The sequence below is a fragment of the Panicum virgatum genome, chromosome 9N (genome assembly GCF_016808335.1).
Source record: "Panicum virgatum strain AP13 chromosome 9N, P.virgatum_v5, whole genome shotgun sequence".
In the NCBI taxonomy this organism is placed as follows: domain Eukaryota; kingdom Viridiplantae; phylum Streptophyta; class Magnoliopsida; order Poales; family Poaceae; genus Panicum; species Panicum virgatum.
Window position 1 is genome coordinate 5,596,980 of NC_053153.1, and position 18,260 is coordinate 5,615,239.

The following is an 18,260-nucleotide window of genomic DNA, read 5'->3' on the forward strand; positions in this document are numbered from 1 at the left end:
CAACTTTGAACATCTTGTATTAACAACGATATATATGTCAGTAATACCAAAAATAAATATAACGAGTTATCAGCAGATTATTCACAAACCTAAGATATACCTTATATCAATGCGTGTGGAACTGTAGCCTAGATGTTGGACCACTATAAGTTACTCTAGTTCCACTTCCAGATGCAGTGATGCACTATCACCTTCCTGACCATAACCACTACTGAACTGTATTTGCAGCATAGAGTGATTGTGAACATCAGGATGATATCTCTAACACAAGGAAACATCCGGCTCATACATGAAGCAATACATCAATGGGAGAATAAAGCGTTTTCATCAGCAGAGAAGGTTTATTCACTAGAAGTGACCGATTGATTGGCCCCAAAAAGGTTAGATAGATTAGAGATCCACACCAGTCTGAACTCGAGTTTAACAGAAGATTTCTGGTGCATGCAGTCATGGCCTCATGGGAACAAGAACAATACTGTACTGCTCAACCCTCAAACATTTGTTAATGAGGCTAGGTTCACATATTTTTCCTAAAGTACAAATTAGCTGGGGATATCTTTTCGACACTAGAATGTTGGCAAAAGAAGTTTTCGGTAGATCTAGGATCAGTTGCAACAAAGGTGCAACATCAAAGGATAACTATGAGATTAGTACCTGAGAACTACTACAACTTAGGTGTTCCCTATTGACTTCCACATGTCATTTCTAGTAAAGAAAAGGGAGAGCAACTATCAACAATGACTGTCATTGACACTCCCTCGGTTCTTTTAATATGCTTATATCAGCCAGCCTTTATAGTGACGGCATATGCTTCAGTAGTTCCTTGTTATAATCTAGTAAGCTATATCAGCCAGACTTCTAATAGCTTGTTCATGAATCCTTCGGTTATGGCAAGAGGTGTGTCTGGAATGATGTAACCTACCCATTCCGCAGCACCGAGGATTCATTGATTATCCCTCTGTATTTCAAAAAAAAAACAGAGAAAGAAACATTAGAAAGTATTATAAACATATACGAATCAGGGAGCAACATATTTGATTCTCCGCAGAAAAGAAGCAAAATATGAAATTGGTATAAAACATTGATGAACATTAATGGATCATTTGCATGTGCGACAAGTGTGAATCCAATAACCTACTTACTCCAAGAGCCATCACTCATCATCATAAACTCAATACTACTGACTACCAAAAGTCATTAAACCATCTTTGTTCCCATTTTGTACAGATTGGAGAAGACAAGAAGTGGATTGGTCCAAGGAAATTTTTAAATCTAGTATGTATTGGAGCATTTCTGGAAAAGTTGCTGCAGAGTAAGGCTTAGGAGCCAGCAACAATCAATAATGGTTTGCCAACCAGTAAGAAATTCCCAAATTGAACTTAACAGCTGATTTAGCTGAAATTAAGCATATCATCCAGAGGGCAAAGCAAAAGGAGTGTCACTAGTTGCCTTTGAGCTTTCAAGAACAATTTATTACAACTATTTACAAGCTAAGAGATGTGTGGTCGAGATTCAGGGGTTGTTTGGTTTCAGGGACTTTTTTTTAAGTCCCTGGAACTTTTTAGTATTTAGAAGTATTAAATAAAAGTTAATTATAAAACTAACTGTAGAACCCTGGGGCTAAATTGCGAGACGAATCTAATGAGGTATATTAATCTATAATTAGCGGATGGTTACTGTAGCATCACTGTAGCAAATTATGAATTAATTAAACCCACTAGATTCGTCTCGTCAAAAAACACTCAACTGTCAAAAAACATTTATAAACAAATTTTATTTAATACTATAAAATAGTAAGATTCCTTTTGATATGATAGGGACTTTTGAAAAAAGTTTGGTTCCAAACAGGACCTCAAGCCTGAAATTGTGTACTTTGTTTTTCATTACCAGGTCATGAACTCGTAATTGAAAAAACTACCCATTTGGTAAATATTTTACACCATAACGACAATCTTACCTTTCTTGGAATCCACACGCAACATTGGGTATTGCTGTCACAGGAACAGATTCCCTCTTCTCCTCTTCCCCAGGGTTGACTGCCTGCTCGGGACTGCCACCACCATCCCCATCCCCTTCCTGCCGCTCCTCGTGCTCGCCTTCCGCACCAGTTGCAGAGGTAGCTGCTGCTGCTGCAGGCGCACTCATTGCAAGGCTACTGCTGTTCATCTTGTTATCTGCCACCACAAACAAAGGATTCGGAGTCACAACCTGTGAACCATGGATTCAAAGCACCTCAAGAAGTCTGATGAATCAAGGAATGGACCTTGGACGGTGACGTCCTCCACAATGATGGCATTGCCATTCCCGTTGCCGCTCCCTCTGCCGTCAGCTTGTCCCAGGGACATGGGTGAGCTAGCAGGGGAGCCGAGATGGTGACCCCTGCTCGTGAGGTCGAGGAGCTGCAGCCCCATGAACCGGCGGCCCTCCAGCTCAATGGCGTGCTGCAGCTCGGCCGCCTGCTGCTGCTCTTCGAGCTTCCTCCTCACAAACGCCTCGTGGTTAGCAATGTTCCCGTACATCACCCTTGGTCCTAACGATTGCAGAATCAATCTGTCAAACACATGCTATCTGCAAGACGGATGCACCCAGAACCGAACACGGTTACTACTCACCAATCTGCGGCTGAGCCAGATCGAAGGGGTCCCTGGAATCGAGCAATCCGGTGGGCGACGTGCAGCCGGTGAAGTCGCCATGGTGCGGGTTCTGCAACTTCCTGAAATCAAACAAGAAGGGGGGGGGGGGGGGGGGGGGGGGGGGCACAAAAAGTTTCTTTTAGGAACAGAAACTGTCAAAACAAGCAATGTGCTATGTAGGAGGCACCGGACCTGAACCTGTCGGGGACCTTGCCCTTCTCCTTGTAGGGCTTGACGAGCACGCGCGCGTCGCACACGAAGTGCGGGTTCCCCTTGCTCAGGATGATCCTCACCGTCTCTGCATAGACGAAGGTGACGAAGCCGAACATGCGCTTCTGCTGGTACGGGATGCGCACGTCCTGCACTGGTCCGTACAAGCTGCCCGCCCGGTCGCAACCAAAGCCACGTCACGATAAATCGATTCCGTCCAAACAGAGCAGGGAGCAGACCCCAATAATTGCGGCGTGCCTGGTACCTGAAGTAGTTGGAGACGTCCTCCTCGCTGAAGGTGGAGTCGGCCGGGAAGGTGAGGTAGATCTGCCGCGCGGCGGGGCTGGAGATGAGGTCGCCGCGGTCCATCCGAGGCGAGCGCGCCGGGAACCTGTGCATGTCCTCGCCGCCGCCAAGCAACATGGCGGCCGCCGCCGCCGCCGCCCTGGCACAGCAATCAAAATAAGCAAGGCGCGGAAAGGGCGCAAGAATGCAACATTTTGGGGGTACAAACTGGCACCTTTGGGGCTCGTTCTGCTGCTGGAGCAGGGAGTTGAGGCCGAAGCCTTTGGGCGGCGACGGCGAGAAGGGGAAAGCGGACGCCATGAGCTGCTGCGGCCGCGCGGCGGCGGCGGCCAAGGCCTTGGCGCGCATGACGACCATCTCCCGCTCCGCGGCCACCGCGTCGTCGTCAGGCAGGCCGTGCAAGAACCGGCAGGAGGAGCCGTTCTTGCAGAACCCGCGTGCGAAGTACATGCAGGGCCTCCACGCGCCGGCCGCGGCCACTTCGTCGTCGCTCAGCGAGAAGCTGCGGCGGTGGCCGCCGGCCGCCGGCGACCAGCACTCGTACTCCTCAGGGTAGAACGCGTCGGCACCGCCGTCGAACGCCGCCTGGTCGGCGCCGAACGGCGCCAGGTGGTCGCCTCCTCCTCTAGGGCTCGGGAGCCCCCACGGCTGGCCGAGCCCGGGCGACGGCGGGGACGCGGGCTTGGCGGCGAGGTCGGCGCGCGCGCGGGCGACGACGGCGAGGAGCAGGTGCTCGGGGCCGAAGGCGAGGCGGATCAGGTCCTTGACGCTGTTGTCCTGGATGAGGAGCAGGCCCATGATCTTGGAGGCGTTCTCCGGGTCCAGCGCGCGCACCCGGTCGAACACCACCTTGGTGGCCTCCCAGGCGTCCATGGCGTCCGTCCCGTCCCGTCCCGTCCCGTCCCGTCCCCGAGGGAGACTGGGAGAGAGGTGGTTCGCTTCTCTTCTTGAATGGGGGAGGAGGGGGAAAGGGGGAGGGGAAAAGCGGCGGATTACAGGGAGGGGGCGAGGGGAGCGGGGGCACGGTTGTAAAATGCCCCGCGCTGCGCCACGGTGAATTAAATAGCGTGCTTGCTGGGTGCCTGCCTGCTGCTGCTGGGTTGGATTGGAGGGAGACGCTGCAGGCCAAAAAGTGGGCCGTTCGGCTCAGTTTCCCTCCATCAATGCTTCGGGGAAATTTTGGTGGGGGATTTGAATTCGGCGGTTGTTTTGCTTGGTTCGGCTTGCCGTGACTGACGACTGACGAGGACTCAAGGATCATCCAAGAGATACCACTTCGGCTTGAAACTTGGGTTGTGTGGGTCACCGGGCCGGTTCAAATTTTGGGACGAGTAGTTTGCATACCCAATTCGATTTTAATCACTCTTTTTGTTATGTTGAGTTTTGGAAATATAAATATTTGCAGTACTCGATCCGCAAAACCATTCACATGCACGAGGAATTTGAAATTCGAACCAACGGTGGAAAATCCAAGGTGCGGTGCAACCAACTTTTTTATTTATTAGTACTTATTATGATTACTTAGCATTACGTGCAATTACATGTGAAAACAGCTTGCATCGAGCAATATACAGCATTTTCCATGTGTGACAATTTGTTGGCGTATATGCTTTAACTCGAGTAGCTTACACCTTTTTTCATGCAAAATACAACTGCTACCTCGGTGAACAACGCAATATTTGACATTTAGCTAGAGGGGTTTTCTTTTATGAAATGGAATCCGAGGTAGGAAAAACTTTGTACTAGCAAAAAAAGTTGATGTGTATGTTTAATTTTTTCACGCATTGGTTCTTGCAACACTGGTATTGATTTTATATGGTCGAAATCAAATATTGGAAAGGCCGAAAGCATTAGGAAAAAGTCTATATGACCACCCAATATATCACCCTACTACAAAACTAGGTTTTTGGCCCCTTCATCTTTGGTGTCGGTGTCCTGACCCGGGGGTCCAGATCCCAACTAGTAAATGCTGCGTGTTTCCTCGTCCCAAATGTTGATGCAAGAGGCAATACAGTAACTCACGGGTTTATCCTGGTTCCGGCCGCGGGCCCGTACGTCTAGCAAGAGGGTGTGCGAGGGCACTGTATTATCTTGCACCCGGAGTGCTTATAGTAGGGGGTACAAGCGTGGCGAGAGAGGGAGGGAGGCTCCCAAGTCTCTGCTAGAGGAGGAGTTGAGCGTGGCGAGTAGCGATGTTGGGGCTGGAAGCAAGTGAGTGGTCTGTGAATGGTGTGTGAGTGGTGTAATACCTAGAGAGCCGACCGACCCCCTTAAGGGATGCACGCCTCCTCCTTTTATAGACACAAGGAGGGGCGGGTACATGTATAGGGGATCGCGGAAGTCGTCGTTTTCTCCCCGAGCTGCGGGGGTACAACAGTCGAGTACTGTGGGAAGTACACTGTGGGGTATGGCGTCGGGACTCGGGCGTGGCGGTCGTCTTGGGCGTCGTCCAGGCCCCGCGTCTCCGCCTCGCTCGAGGATAGCGAGCCTACCCTCGGGGAGGCGAATCGTCTCCGCCTCGCTCGAGGGTAGCGAACCTACCCTCGAGCGGGGCGAATCGTCTCCGTCTCGCTCGAGGCCACCCCTCAACGAAAAGGACAAATGGCCCTTCCGCTCACCCGCCCGTCGTACGGAGGCATTAAATGCCAACCACTCCTCCACAACGCCCAGGTCAGACGGCGTCAGGCCGCCATTCCCCACAATTGCTGTGATCGGAGTCCCGTCCGCCAACTCCGGTCACTGCTCCGCCATCCTGGACGCTGTGGCAACACTGTGGGAACCTGCGAGGCGGTACGAGACGTGCTCGGCACAGCTCCCGTTACTATTCTGCCACCTCCTGCTGTCCGGACTCCACCTCACCACACCAATGGCCCCGGACCCGTCCCCTGCTCGGGAAGGGATCCGGCGTCGCCACGTGTCCCCCAAGGAGGGATGCTCAGCACTAGCAGCCAGAGGCCCGGACCTCCCCCCTCGAGGGGTTCGGGACCTCCACGTGACTCCCGGACCCCCTTAGCGCACGCGCTAGCACTCCACCCAGGGGGGTCCGGGACCGCCACGTGCCCCACTACCGCTGGCGCACATATATATGCAAGACCCTGGCCTGCAGGGCCCACGAAACGCCGCCACGCCACACCTGGAAGACGGTACACCCTACAGCGACGACCACGCCGCCTGCTGGGGCTGTCAGGACGCCGGCGCGATCTCCGCAAGGCCGAGGACGACGCCCAGGACGACTGCCACGCCCGACGCCATGCCCCACAGTGTACTTCCCACAGTGCTCGACCACTGCACCCCCGCGATTCGGAGAAAAGACGACGACTTCCACGATCCCCTGCGCATGTACATCGTCCTTCCTTGTGTCTATAAAAGGAGGAGTCGGGCTTCCTTTAAGGGGGTCGCGATCGGACCCATTCGATAGAACGCAACACTCAGCACCACTGAGCCTCCGATATTGGCACACGCCTCAATCAACTCCTCCTCTAGCAGAGACCTGGGAGCTTCCCTCTCTCGCCTCGCTTGTATCGCCTACTACAGGCACTCCCGGTGCAAGATAATACAGTGCCCTCGCACACCCCCTTGCTGGACGTACGGCCCCGCAGCCGGAACCAGGATAAACCCGTGCGTTACTGTGTTGCCTCTTGCATCAACATCTGGGACGAGGAAACACGCAGTAGCATTACTAGTTGGGTCCGGACCGCCGGGTCAGGACACCGACAAATCGACAACAACAACAACAGCACAGACGGAAGCCGCTAACACACCACAGTAGCCCTAAGCCGGTCGGGTAGCGGGGCTCTAGTGCGTCGGACAGAGGGGATGAGGAGCAGGTCGGGTGCACAGGTGGCCTGAGTATAGCGAGAGAGGGATGTAATCTACCACTTACAAACTAGATCCACATGTCAGTCCGTCCATGTCAGCATCTCGATCCACCTCAGTGCACCAGCGTGGCAAAATCATCATGCAAAAACGCTTCATGGAGTGTTTTAAATGGTTATTTACGAAGCTGAATAGGTTAAAAATCCCGTTTTATAGTTGAGGGGGTGACGTAGTTGACCCGCGATACGTTCGGGAATACTACGCAGACTTTATTCCAAAGCATTAAGATCCACAACAACAACAACAACAACAACAACATAGCATTTTTTCCCAAGCAAGTTGGGGTAGGCTAGAGATGAAACCCGAAAGAAATAAGTTCAAGGTTCAGGCACATTGATAGCTAGTCTCCAAGCGCTCCTATCCAAAGCTATCTCTTTAGAGATGTTCCAATCCTTAAGGTCTCTCTTAACCGACTCATCCCACGTCAGTTTAGGTCTACCTCTACCCCTCTTTACATTATCGACTAGCTCAAGGATCCCATTACGCACCGGCGCCTCAGGAGGCCTTCGTTGGACATGTCCAAACCATCTCAACCGATGCTGAGTAAGTTTCTCCTCAATTGGTGCCACCCCGACCCTATCCCGAATAACTTCGTTCCGGACTCTATCCCTCCGTGTGTGCCCGCAAAACCACCGCAACATCCGCATCTCTGCTACACTCAGTTACTGCACATGTCGTCTTTTTGTAGGCCAACATTCAGCACCGTATAATATCGCCGGACGAATTGCTGTCCTATAGAATTTGCCTTTTAGCTTTTGTGGCACCCTCTTGTCACAAAGGATGCCAGAAGCTTGCCGCCATTTCAACCAGCCAGCTGAAATTCTATGCCTAACATCTTCATCAATGTCGCCATCCTTTTGTAACACCGATCCTAAATACCGAAACGTATCCTTCTGGACCACCACTTGCCCATCTAGACTAACGTCTCCCCCCTCATGCCTAGTCGCGCTGAAATCGCACATCATGTACTCGGTCTTGGTCCTACTAAGTCTGAACCCTTTCGACTCTAACGTGCGTCTCCACAGCTCTAACTTCCTATTAACCCCTGCCCTACTCTCGTCAACTAGCACCACATCATCAGCAAAGAGCATACACCAAGGGATCTCACCTTGTATATCCCTTGTGATCTCATCCATCACTAAAGCAAATAAATAAGGGCTCAATGCTGACCCCTGGTGTAGGCCTATGTTAATAGGAAAGTCAGTGGTGTTGCCATCACATGTCCGGACAAACGTCGTCGCATCTTTGTACATATCCTTAATGAGGGTAATGTACTTGGTTGGGACTTTGTGCTTCTCCAAAGCCCACCACATGACATTTCTCGGTACTTTGTCATATGCCTTCTCAAGGTCAATGAAGACCATGTGCAAGTCCTTCTTCTGCTCCCTATATCTCTCCATCAATTGTCGTATTAAGAAAATCGCCTCCATGGTTGACCTTCCAGGCATGAACCCAAATTGGTTTTGGGTCACACTTGTCCCTCTTCTTAGGCGATGCTCGATGACCCTCTCCCAAAGCTTCATCGTATGGCTCATCAGCTTAATCCCACGGTAGTTAGTACAACTTTGAACATCGCCCTTATTTTTGAAGATAGGTACTAATATACTTCTCCTCCATTCTTCCGGCATCTTGTTTGACCGAAAAATGAGATTAAAAAGCTTAGTTAACCAAACTATTGCTCTATCCCCTAGGCATCTCCACACCTCAATGGGAATACCATCAGGACCCAACGCTTTACCTCTCTTCATCCTCTTCAAAGCCTCCCCGATCTCTACCTCCTGAATTCTCCTCACAAAACGTCTATTGGTATCGTCAAAAGAGTCATCTAACTCAAGGGTAGGGCTCTCACTCTCCCCATTAAACAACTTGTCGAAGTACTCTCTCCATCTATCCATGATCTCATCATCCTTCACTAGCAGTCGATCTGTCCCATCCTTAATGCATTTGATTTGGTTGATGTCCCTTGTCTTCCGCTCGCGGATCCTAGCCATCCTATAAATGTCCTTTTCCCCTTCTTTCGTGCCTAGCCGCTGATACAGGTCATCATACGCCTTACCTTTTGCTACACTCACAGCTCGCTTTGCAACCCTCTTCGCTAATTTATAGCCCTCGATGTTGGCTGCACTCTTGTGAAGATGGAGACGCTTGAAACACTCCTTTTTCTCCTTAATAGCCCTTTGCACCTCGTCGTTCCACCACCAGGTGTCTTTCCCCTCCTGTTTGCCTCCCTTACTCACGCCAAACACCTCTGAGGCCACCTTCCGAACACATGTTGCCATCTTTAGCCACATGTCATCTGCGTCTTCTCCTTCTTCCCAAGGCCCCTCACCTAGCATCCTTTCCTTAAACGCTTGTGCCGCTTCCCCTCTAAGCTTCCACCACTTTGTTCTCGCAATCTTGGTACATTTGTCCCGGTGGACACGTACCCGAAGACGAAAGTCCGCCACCACAAGCTTGTGTTGAGGGACAACACACTCCCCAGGTATCACCTTACAATCTAAGCAATCACGTCTATCCTCCCTCCTAGTAAGGATAAAGTCGATCTGGCTCGAGTGTTGTCCACTACGAAACGTCACAAGATGGGATTCCCTCTTCTTAAACACGGTATTCGCTATCAACAAGTCGTAGGCTAACGCGAAGTTCAACACATCCTCCCCCTCTTGACTCCTGCTACCATACCCAAAACCCCCGTGCACTCGCTCGAACCCTACATTAGTCGCACCCACATGACCGTTGAGATCTCCTCCTATGAAGAGTTTCTCGCTGGTATGCACGGTACTAACCATGCTATCTAGATCTTCCCAGAACTGCATCTTGGTGCTCTCACTAAGGCCTACCTGAGGGGCATATGCACTGATCACATTCAAAACCGAATCTCCAACTACCAACCGGATTAGGATAATCCGGTCGCCTTGCCTTCTAACCTCTACGACTCCATCCTTAAGGCTCCTATCAATCAAGATGCCTACACCATTCCTACCCGGAGTTGCTCCCGTGTATCAAAGCTTGAAGCCAGTATCCTCAACCTCCTTCGCCTTCTGGCCCTTCCATTTAGTCTCTTGAACGCATAGAATATTTACACGCCTCCTAATTGCTACATCAACTAGCTCTCGCAACTTACCCGTTAGGGACCCTACGTTCCAGCTACCTATACGAAACCTAGTTGGCTCGGCTAGCTTCCTTACCCTTCGCACCCGTCGAGGGAAGTGCGAAGACCCTTGCTCATTTTTCACTACACCCGGGCGTAGATGTAGCGCGCCATTCAGGTGACGACCCGACCCTTGCTCACTTATCATCGTACCCAGGTCATGATACGACGCGCCCTTGGGGGGATGGCGACCCGGTCCTTGCCCATTTATCACCACACCCGGGTTCCGATGTAGCGCGTCGCTAAGAGGGTTACGCCCCAACGAGTTTCTTGTAGGTTTCATATCCATTTGAGTGGCATTTTTTATGCTGGTTTGCCAAAACCTAACGCAACCCTCCTCCTTTACCCGGGCTTGGGACCAGCTATGTTGAGACGACTCTGGAGAGAGAGTCTTCCAGTCAGATCCAAATGGCCATAAATCAAATATTGCCATATTTCGCTTTCTTTGTGCGAAAGCAATTGCATCTGAATGCCACAGCCCACAGCAGCAATTGCATGGCTCAAAAGATCATATCGCAAATTATAGACAAATTGTGTAATTAATTACTTTGTTTAGCTATATTTAATATTTCATGCATGCGTTCAAAAATTCGATGTGATGGGGAATCTTGTAAAGTTTTGGAATTTTGAAAGGAACTAAACAAGGGCTACGTTCGGGATTACTAGGTAGACTTTTTTTTTTGAAGCATTACAATTCAAATGACCATAAATCAAATATCGCCCTATTTCGCTTTCTTTGTGCAAAAGCAAAGCATGCATTGCATTTGCATCTGAATGCCACAGCCCACAGCAGCAATTGCATTGCTCCTAGCCTCCGAGGGCATGTCATGACCAGTAGAGTATGCTATGGCATTGAGTTCCCTTTCTTCCCTTCAAGGCATCACAGTAGAGTACTACTGCGCTAGTGTGCTATATACACTGGTACCAGATCGGGGGGGGGGGGGGGGGGGGGGGGGCCTCAGCGTCACCTGCCTTGCGTGCTTGATCTCTCGAGGCATCGCTCTCGCAGCCTCGCCGGATCCAACGGTAGTTACAAAACAAATGGGAGCCTTTGCATGCTTAGTTGCAAAAGCACGCTGGCTTAGGCCACTGAAAGATCTTTGTTAAAACTTGGGAACTTCCATTAGTGGCAGTGGCTGGCAGTGTGGCACTAACAAACACTGAAGCAGGCCCAGGTTAAAATTGAGCCGCAAGCAAAGCAAGCAGTGAGACAGTGCTTAGTCCCTGGCTGCCTTGCAAGAAACAAAGTTGCCTTGTCCTTACCAGCTTGGACCGTAGCATACCATCCCTCGATCGCCTCCAAACGTAGATTGCGCACACGAAACGGCACTCGTGTGCGTCGCTGCACGGCCTTCCAAGGTGAACGCAAATCACAGGATGAGCCAGCACTTAGTAACCGTCTCGAAACTTTTTTTTTTATAAAAAAGATAATCGTCTCAAGACTAACCAAGCAACGAACGGGAGGACTAGATCACCCGGTCGGCGCGGGCATGGTTGCGTTGCCACGGCTGCTCCTGACAATTGCGCAACGATAAACGATTGCCCGACTGCACGACAGCACGAGCGCAACGCCGCGCTCTGTATGTCTGGCGCTCGCTAATTTTAGCATACACAGACGACGCATCAGGGCGGCATCAAACCAAGGTTTCAAATCTCGGCCGGGAACCGCCGGTTTCCGGGTTTTTTTCCGTTCCCGGTCCGGTCCGGGACAGTAAACCGGGTCCGGTTTTTTATATTTTATGCTTTTAAATCCAAAAATACGAAAGTAATTTTTTTGTGCTACTATTCCGGTTTTGAACAGTGTCACAGGTTTTTGAAACCCTTCATCAAACACAGGGCATACAGATGGGGTGTTTTTTTTCTTAAGTTCAGTTTCTATCTATTTTTTTGTTTCCTTGATGCAGTCACTGGAATTTTAATCTTACGTTCAGGCCAGGCCAAAACGAAATTTGGAAGCATTTAAAATTTGACGGTCGGATGAAACGAAATATGAGTAGTTTTTTTTTAAGCAAAGAAATATGCGTAGTTTCAGGGGGTGTTTAGTTGGTGAAAAAGTTTGGGTTTAGGTAGTGTAGCACGTTTCGTTGTTATTTGATAATTAATGTCCAATCATGGATTAATTAATATCATTAGATTTATCTCGTAGGAATCAGTTAGACTGTGTAATTAGTTATTTTATCCAACTGTATTTAATGCTCCATGTATGTGTTCGAAAATTTGATGTGACAAATACTGTAGAAATTTTTTTGGGAATTAAACGCTGCCTCACTTGTGTTGTTTAGCCATGCCCGGTAGAGATATTTTCAAAAGGGCAAAAAAGGCACAGATTGAAAAGTTAGTGGAAAAGACTAAGGGAAGGGACGCATGCATGGGGATGGGGTCCTCTCTCTCTCTCAATATTTGTACATTGAGACCTTATTTGAGAGGGCTCCGGCTTCTTGCAAAAAGGTGGAGTCGGAGCTGGAGCTGGTGAAGTTGGATTTTGTGGCTCCACTGGCTTCATCTCCTCGCAGGCAAAGCCGTAGCTCCACCATCTCACATGCTACAGTATGAAGCTGCTCCACTTTTTAAGTGTTTGGTAGGGTTCCAGCATGAGCCACCGAAGAAGCCAGAGCTATAGCCCTACCAAACAGGCTCTGAAATACTGTGTATGGCTTCGAGAGCATGCAACATTTGTACATTGGTCTTTCGTAGTCCTGCTTTTTCCACCTGTTTAATGCTCCTTAATCTAAGAGCTATAAATACCTTTATGTGAAAACCTAGGAGATAAAGATATTTATAGCTCATGCATGCATTTAGTATATATTCCGTCCATCTAAATATGACAGATATATTTTCATAGTAAAATAGCTAAAATGGTCCTTGAACTCTTGCCAAAGAGTCAAATTCGTCCCTATAATTTTGTTTAGGCCAATTTAGTCCTCCAACTATTAAACTTGGGTTCAGTTACATCCTTCATCCAAACTGCTCTTAGTAACACCGTTAAAATAGCTGACGCCCAACAGGAAAAGACTCATTTGCCCTTCCCTTCCAGCATTCCTTCTTCTGGCCATTATTAAAAAAAAAGACCTCCCACCCTGCAGGCTGCAGCCCCTGCATCTGCATCGTCAGTAGGGCAGCGTTCAATTAGCAGGGCAGCACTGATCAAATATTTCGTGATAATAAAACAAATATCTCATGTTCAAATAAAAGCTATTACTTTCGCAAAAAAAAAGTCACGCAGGCTACGCAGGGCTGTTACGAATTCAAAGACAATGGGTCCTGCACGAAGACGGAATGGCTGGAAGAAGGAATGTTGGAAGGGAAGGGCAAATGAGTTTTTTTCTATTGGGTGCTAGCTGTTTTAACGGTGTTACTAAGAGCAGTTTGGATGAAGGATGTAACTGAACCCATATTTAATAGTTGGAGGACTAAATTGGCCTAAATAAAAATACAAGGACGAACTTGACCCTTTGGCAAGAGTTCAGAAATCATTTTGGTTATTTTGCCTATTTTCATATGGCACAATGATCAAGGGCATCAAGTGTACTTATCATTCTCATAAATGCAACATAGGAGTAGACTTTTTGTTGGTCCTTCAATGTTTTAACTAGGAATTTCTCATTTCTAGTGCTATTTATTGTCACAACTCATGCTAATAGCAAATATAGCTACCAGTTTTGAACATTTGAAGTTTTGAAATATAATTATCAAAAGTGGATTGAGGGAGTAGTATTTGGTTTATGTGTACTGTGTAGTGGAACACAACAGACATGTTCACTTTGAGTTAGTCTTTTATATATCATAGTATACAAAAATATATAGGCACAACTTTTAGAATTCAATCTTTTGATAGGGTGTGTTTAGATCCCACAAAAACTCCAAACTTTCCATCACATCGAAACATTAAATATAACAAATGACCCATGCATGGAGTACTAAATGTAGGTAAATAAAAAAACTAAAATAGTTGGATTCCTTGTTCTAAGATATACAACTTTACTTACAGGTTTATCTTTAGTTTCTAAATAGTTTTTGCTCTATTTTAAATGTTATTTTAAGTAGTTGCAAGCTTTGAAAATGCTTAGTAAATAGTAGAAAAATGGTAAAAAGGTAAAACCAGTTGGGTTAGTTTTGTATTGGCATGTAGAACTTAGGAAAAATATTTAACCTGCTGTTTGTTTAATGTTTTTATGATGTATTGATTTAATCATGAGTAATGCTTGTTTTAGCTGGTTTATTTAATATCTGCAGTTCTGGATATTCAAAAATTGTGAAATTTATGCAGTAGCTTACTCTTTGCATGTTTAGTTCACTTTAAAAATTTCAGAACCAGAAGCTATGTGCATGTTTATAAATCTATTTTTGTTCAGTTTGTCCTATTAAGGCTAAAATAAATGCTTTATGTTATCAATAAATATTGGTTAATTGTTTTTACACTTCTTCTTAGTAGCTTATCATGCTGGTAAAATTTGGTTACCAGTTTATGATTGCAAGTTAAGTTTTTACTTTTTGTTTGGTTCCTAGTGTTAGTTTTCCTTGTATGCGGTTACTAGGAAATGCTTTTGTTGCGTGTTAACTCATTTGAGATCATATGTGGTTTGCTTTATATTGCTTGGTTCAGTTTACATTTCAGGTGGTTGCGTTTAGAATCAGAATATGGGTTGTTTTCATATCGCTTGGTTCTATGTGCTTTTTAGTTGAATAGAAGTCCCTAGTTATTTCCATCTTGCTTATGTTGGCTGGTTAAGCTAAATGAAAACCTTAGTGTGTTCTCTTGCTCATACTTGCTTGCTCGTTAATGAAGTTCTAGTCTAACCTTTCCTGCTTTACGCTGTGTCTTAGTTTTTCCAAAATAAGTTTATGTAATGCTTTTTGGAAGCGAAACACTTTATTTATATCGTTTGCTAGTTGTGTACCATGCTTACTGTACTTGCTATCTCTACGGTAGACTTGTGTGATGTTTAATTAACCTTCACTTTTTTAGATGCTCATGCCCATGCAATAGTGCCCTTGTGCTTGTCTTCTTGCCCTTTCTGATGCATCGTCCATACATTCATACATCTGCATTGTTGCATCTCATTTAGGTACGCTAGATGGGTGACGCGTGGAACTAAAGGGTGATGTTGGAGTCGATCTAGAAGATGGTGTACTGATGAACCGACCCAGAAGATGGAAGGACCGACTGGAGTGCATGCTTGGACTGGGATGATGTCAAGCCGGTGCAAGACTACACGCTAACTAACTGACTTTGTGTCAAACCCAGGCAAGCCCCGGAGCATAACCCTTAATTTCAGTATTCAATGTTTATTATATAATCATTTTGCATTTACATTTCTATGAGTTGATTGGAACCGTAGATGCATGATCCCTAGGTTTCCTCAGTTACTCTACGAGTGTGCAGGTCGTTAGTATTGCAATGCTTAATTAGGGCTCGGTAGAAGTCGAGTGATTCCTGTCACTCGCGAGTTATAGGTCCTTGTTACTTCTGTCAAAGTGCTTGAGAATGAATCAACGAGGAAAGAGAAATGGAGACCAGGCGGAGATGATTTTGGTTATGGATATGGAATGGATGGAAAGTAAGCATCCGCCTGTGTCGATTGAGGACCGTACCGTTGTTGGCAGTGTTGACTGAGTTTGAACAGTACTAACCACATGCCGGAAGTAGGAGGTAGTCGAAACCGGTAAGCTAATTAACTGATTTGCAACGATACTTTGAACTGTGACCTGCTACTCTGGGAGTGGAATGATGGCGGGTGATGGAATGTATGTCGCCTTCGGGTTCTCTGGGAGTTCGCTGTGAGGGGCCCATTCACCCGGGTTTTGGCAGGCGTGGTTCAGACGTCGGGGTAATGATGGGAACAGTTGACATATGTGGTCCGGCGTGGCTGCACGTGTCGTGTGAGTTAGGTCCACCTTGCAAGGTTAAATCGGATCGATTCGCCATCTCTCTCGGTTAAGAGAACCTTGGTCACTTTGTCACATCGTAGTAAAGGTTTGAGATAAGAATGGAAAGGTGGGCATATGAGATGTCTGTGGCTTAATAATAAACTGATGGTGCACACATCTCATGCATCATGTTTAAATCTTATTAGCTGCCAGCTGCTGCTGGTTCTTAGTATCAGTATATATCACACACTTGCCCCATCAGTGCGAAGGACTCTGGATACATCCATCCTGCACAGTTAGTTCCTGCCTCTGAAACCTGCAGATCCTCCATTATTTATGTTTCTTTATATATCATTTTAATTTAATTCGACGTGAATCAGATGGAATTGCCTTAAACTGATTCCTGATTATGTGCATTTAAGGTCTTTCAGAATTGTGGCTTGGATTTCAGTTGCTAATTTGTCCAGTTTATGATGCATTTCCAATTGATATCGATTGCATTTGTGCTGATTCCTGAATATGATGTGCTTTTGAGGCCTTTCAGACATTTGGCTTGGATTTAAACACCTAATTTGTTATGTTTATGATGCGTTTCTAAATTATAATATCTATTGCATCTGTGCTTGTTCCTGGTTATGATGTGGTTCGGGGCTAATCTCTTGCTGCTCCTGTGGCAGGTGTTCGGCAAGCAGAAGGTCGAGCCCGTGGTCAAGGACGAGACTCCGGAGGTGGCCAAGCCGGCAGCAGTTGGGTCTCGCTGAAGGGGCCGGTCGTCTTTGGGGAAACAAATGTAATAAATGATCTTGGGCGTGTTCTACGGTCGCGAAAACTTGGGACTTCGTTTTGGTCTCGTCAGAAACTAGTATCGTATTATAGGAGTATCTTACTAGCTGTTCGAAGTAGTGGTGTCATTGTTTCTTACGTTTGTGTTGAAGCCTGTGCTTTTTGGTCTTTGCATTGAGGCTTGAGCTGTCATGATCTTTAGATTCAATATTTCCACTGGCGAGTATGAAATGTTATAATTCCTAATAGCAGAAAGGCTTTCTCACGTTGTTGTGGAAAGACATTTCTTGAATGCCATAGAGTTGGGTTGGTATATATGTTGTTGTGTGCTCTTTGTCCCTACCTCGTGAGACCCATGCATAACCCGAAGTTTTGGGGCGTGGTGGGGGTGGGTATTAAATATATATTCTTGGATTGGGTTGGGTTGGTTTAAGTTCACAGTCATGATAATTTTTTCCGCTGAGATTAATCTACGTAGTTAAGTAATACGAGTATAATATAACTAGTAATTAAGATTGCTGCGTCTTGGGCCTGCTCTGCTCAGTTCAGTTCTTGGGGACGCGGGCACACGGCATGTCACTCGACCTCATCAAACATGGTCGCCAAGACCACGCAATAATAGCAACTTGACCTGATGATCTCCACTGACATACGGGTCCCGCGTACCGGCTGGACCCATCTGTACGTGAGCGCACTAGCGGGTGGTCCGGCCGTGAGCCCGTCCGCGTGTGCTGGGCCCCTCGATCACATGGCACTATGGCATGGCAGTAGGCCCCAGGCTCGGCACGGGTCCCGCCTGTGCAGCAGCAGCAGCACACCTCCAGATTGACTGCAACACTAGCACTGCGCGGGCTAGCCTCAATGGGCGACCTGTACCCGGAACGGATAGAAGTCACTGACATCTCGGCCCTCGCGGAGGTATGGCCCGCATGTTCGCGAGAGCCGGGTGGATCTCCTGTCTGTCGCGCTCCGGTGTGGGTCTTGCTGTCGCTACGATCCAAAACGGATTGACAAGTGGGCCCCGCGGTCCCGGTCCGAGTTGTCAACTGCTGACGGCCATGCCTTCATCTTCATCCACGCCATGCAGTCGGAGTTTTGCCGGGGCGGACGAGTGGACGACAGAACAGGGTTTGTTGGTTCCTCCTGTTGGGGAGCAGGGCGTGCCCTGTCTGCACGACGACTCAAGGCTTGATGCCCCATCCACCTTTTTCTCTTTTCTTTTTGATAAATCATATATGTACGCATAATAGTACCAAGAAAACAAGCGCAAGTTTTAGAAAAAAGTTCCCCTAAATTGCATCACTGTAGCACTATAGCTGCTCATCTTAGTCATCTACACAAGGCAAGCAATACACTACGTGAGCGCCGCCAACAGAGATGATTGCTACAGATTAGTCGTCGGTATGAAAGCAAAAGCGGTACGGCCAAAGGATCTG

General features: G+C 47.5%; 1 protein-coding gene across 2 annotated transcripts; it reads right to left on the bottom strand.

Annotated features, from left to right (window-relative positions):
- Positions 1-419: 419 nt before the first annotated feature.
- On the bottom strand, positions 420-4,162 carry LOC120689898 (zinc finger CCCH domain-containing protein 53-like). Of its 2 annotated transcripts, none has more exons than XM_039972345.1 (7): positions 3,364-4,162; positions 3,109-3,285; positions 2,826-3,011; positions 2,613-2,713; positions 2,264-2,530; positions 1,958-2,174; positions 420-958 (listed from the first exon to the last, which is right to left on the bottom strand). In XM_039972345.1, exons 1-7 carry the CDS (start codon positions 4,020-4,022, stop codon positions 919-921), a joined length of 1,647 nt encoding a protein of 548 aa, XP_039828279.1. In that variant the 5' UTR covers positions 4,023-4,162; the 3' UTR covers positions 420-918. The 2 variants fall into 2 exon arrangements, with proteins under 2 accessions (XP_039828279.1, XP_039828278.1); XM_039972344.1 differs by having other exon boundaries at positions 3,109-3,288.
- Positions 4,163-18,260: the final 14,098 nt, after the last annotated feature.

Bases quoted from the DNA above. Each gene is read 5' to 3' on its own strand.
- LOC120689898 (XM_039972344.1), bottom strand. From the start codon at position 4,022: ATGGACGCCTGGGAGGCCACCAAGGTGGTGTTCGACCGGGTGCGCGCG. The intron at 3,012-3,108 runs GTACCAGGCACG...CCGGGCGGGCAG, and splicing joins GACGTCTCCAACTACTTCAG to CTTGTACGGACCAGTGCAGG. The intron at 2,531-2,612 runs GTGAGTAGTAAC...TGCAATCGTTAG, and splicing joins TCTGGCTCAGCCGCAGATTG to GACCAAGGGTGATGTACGGG.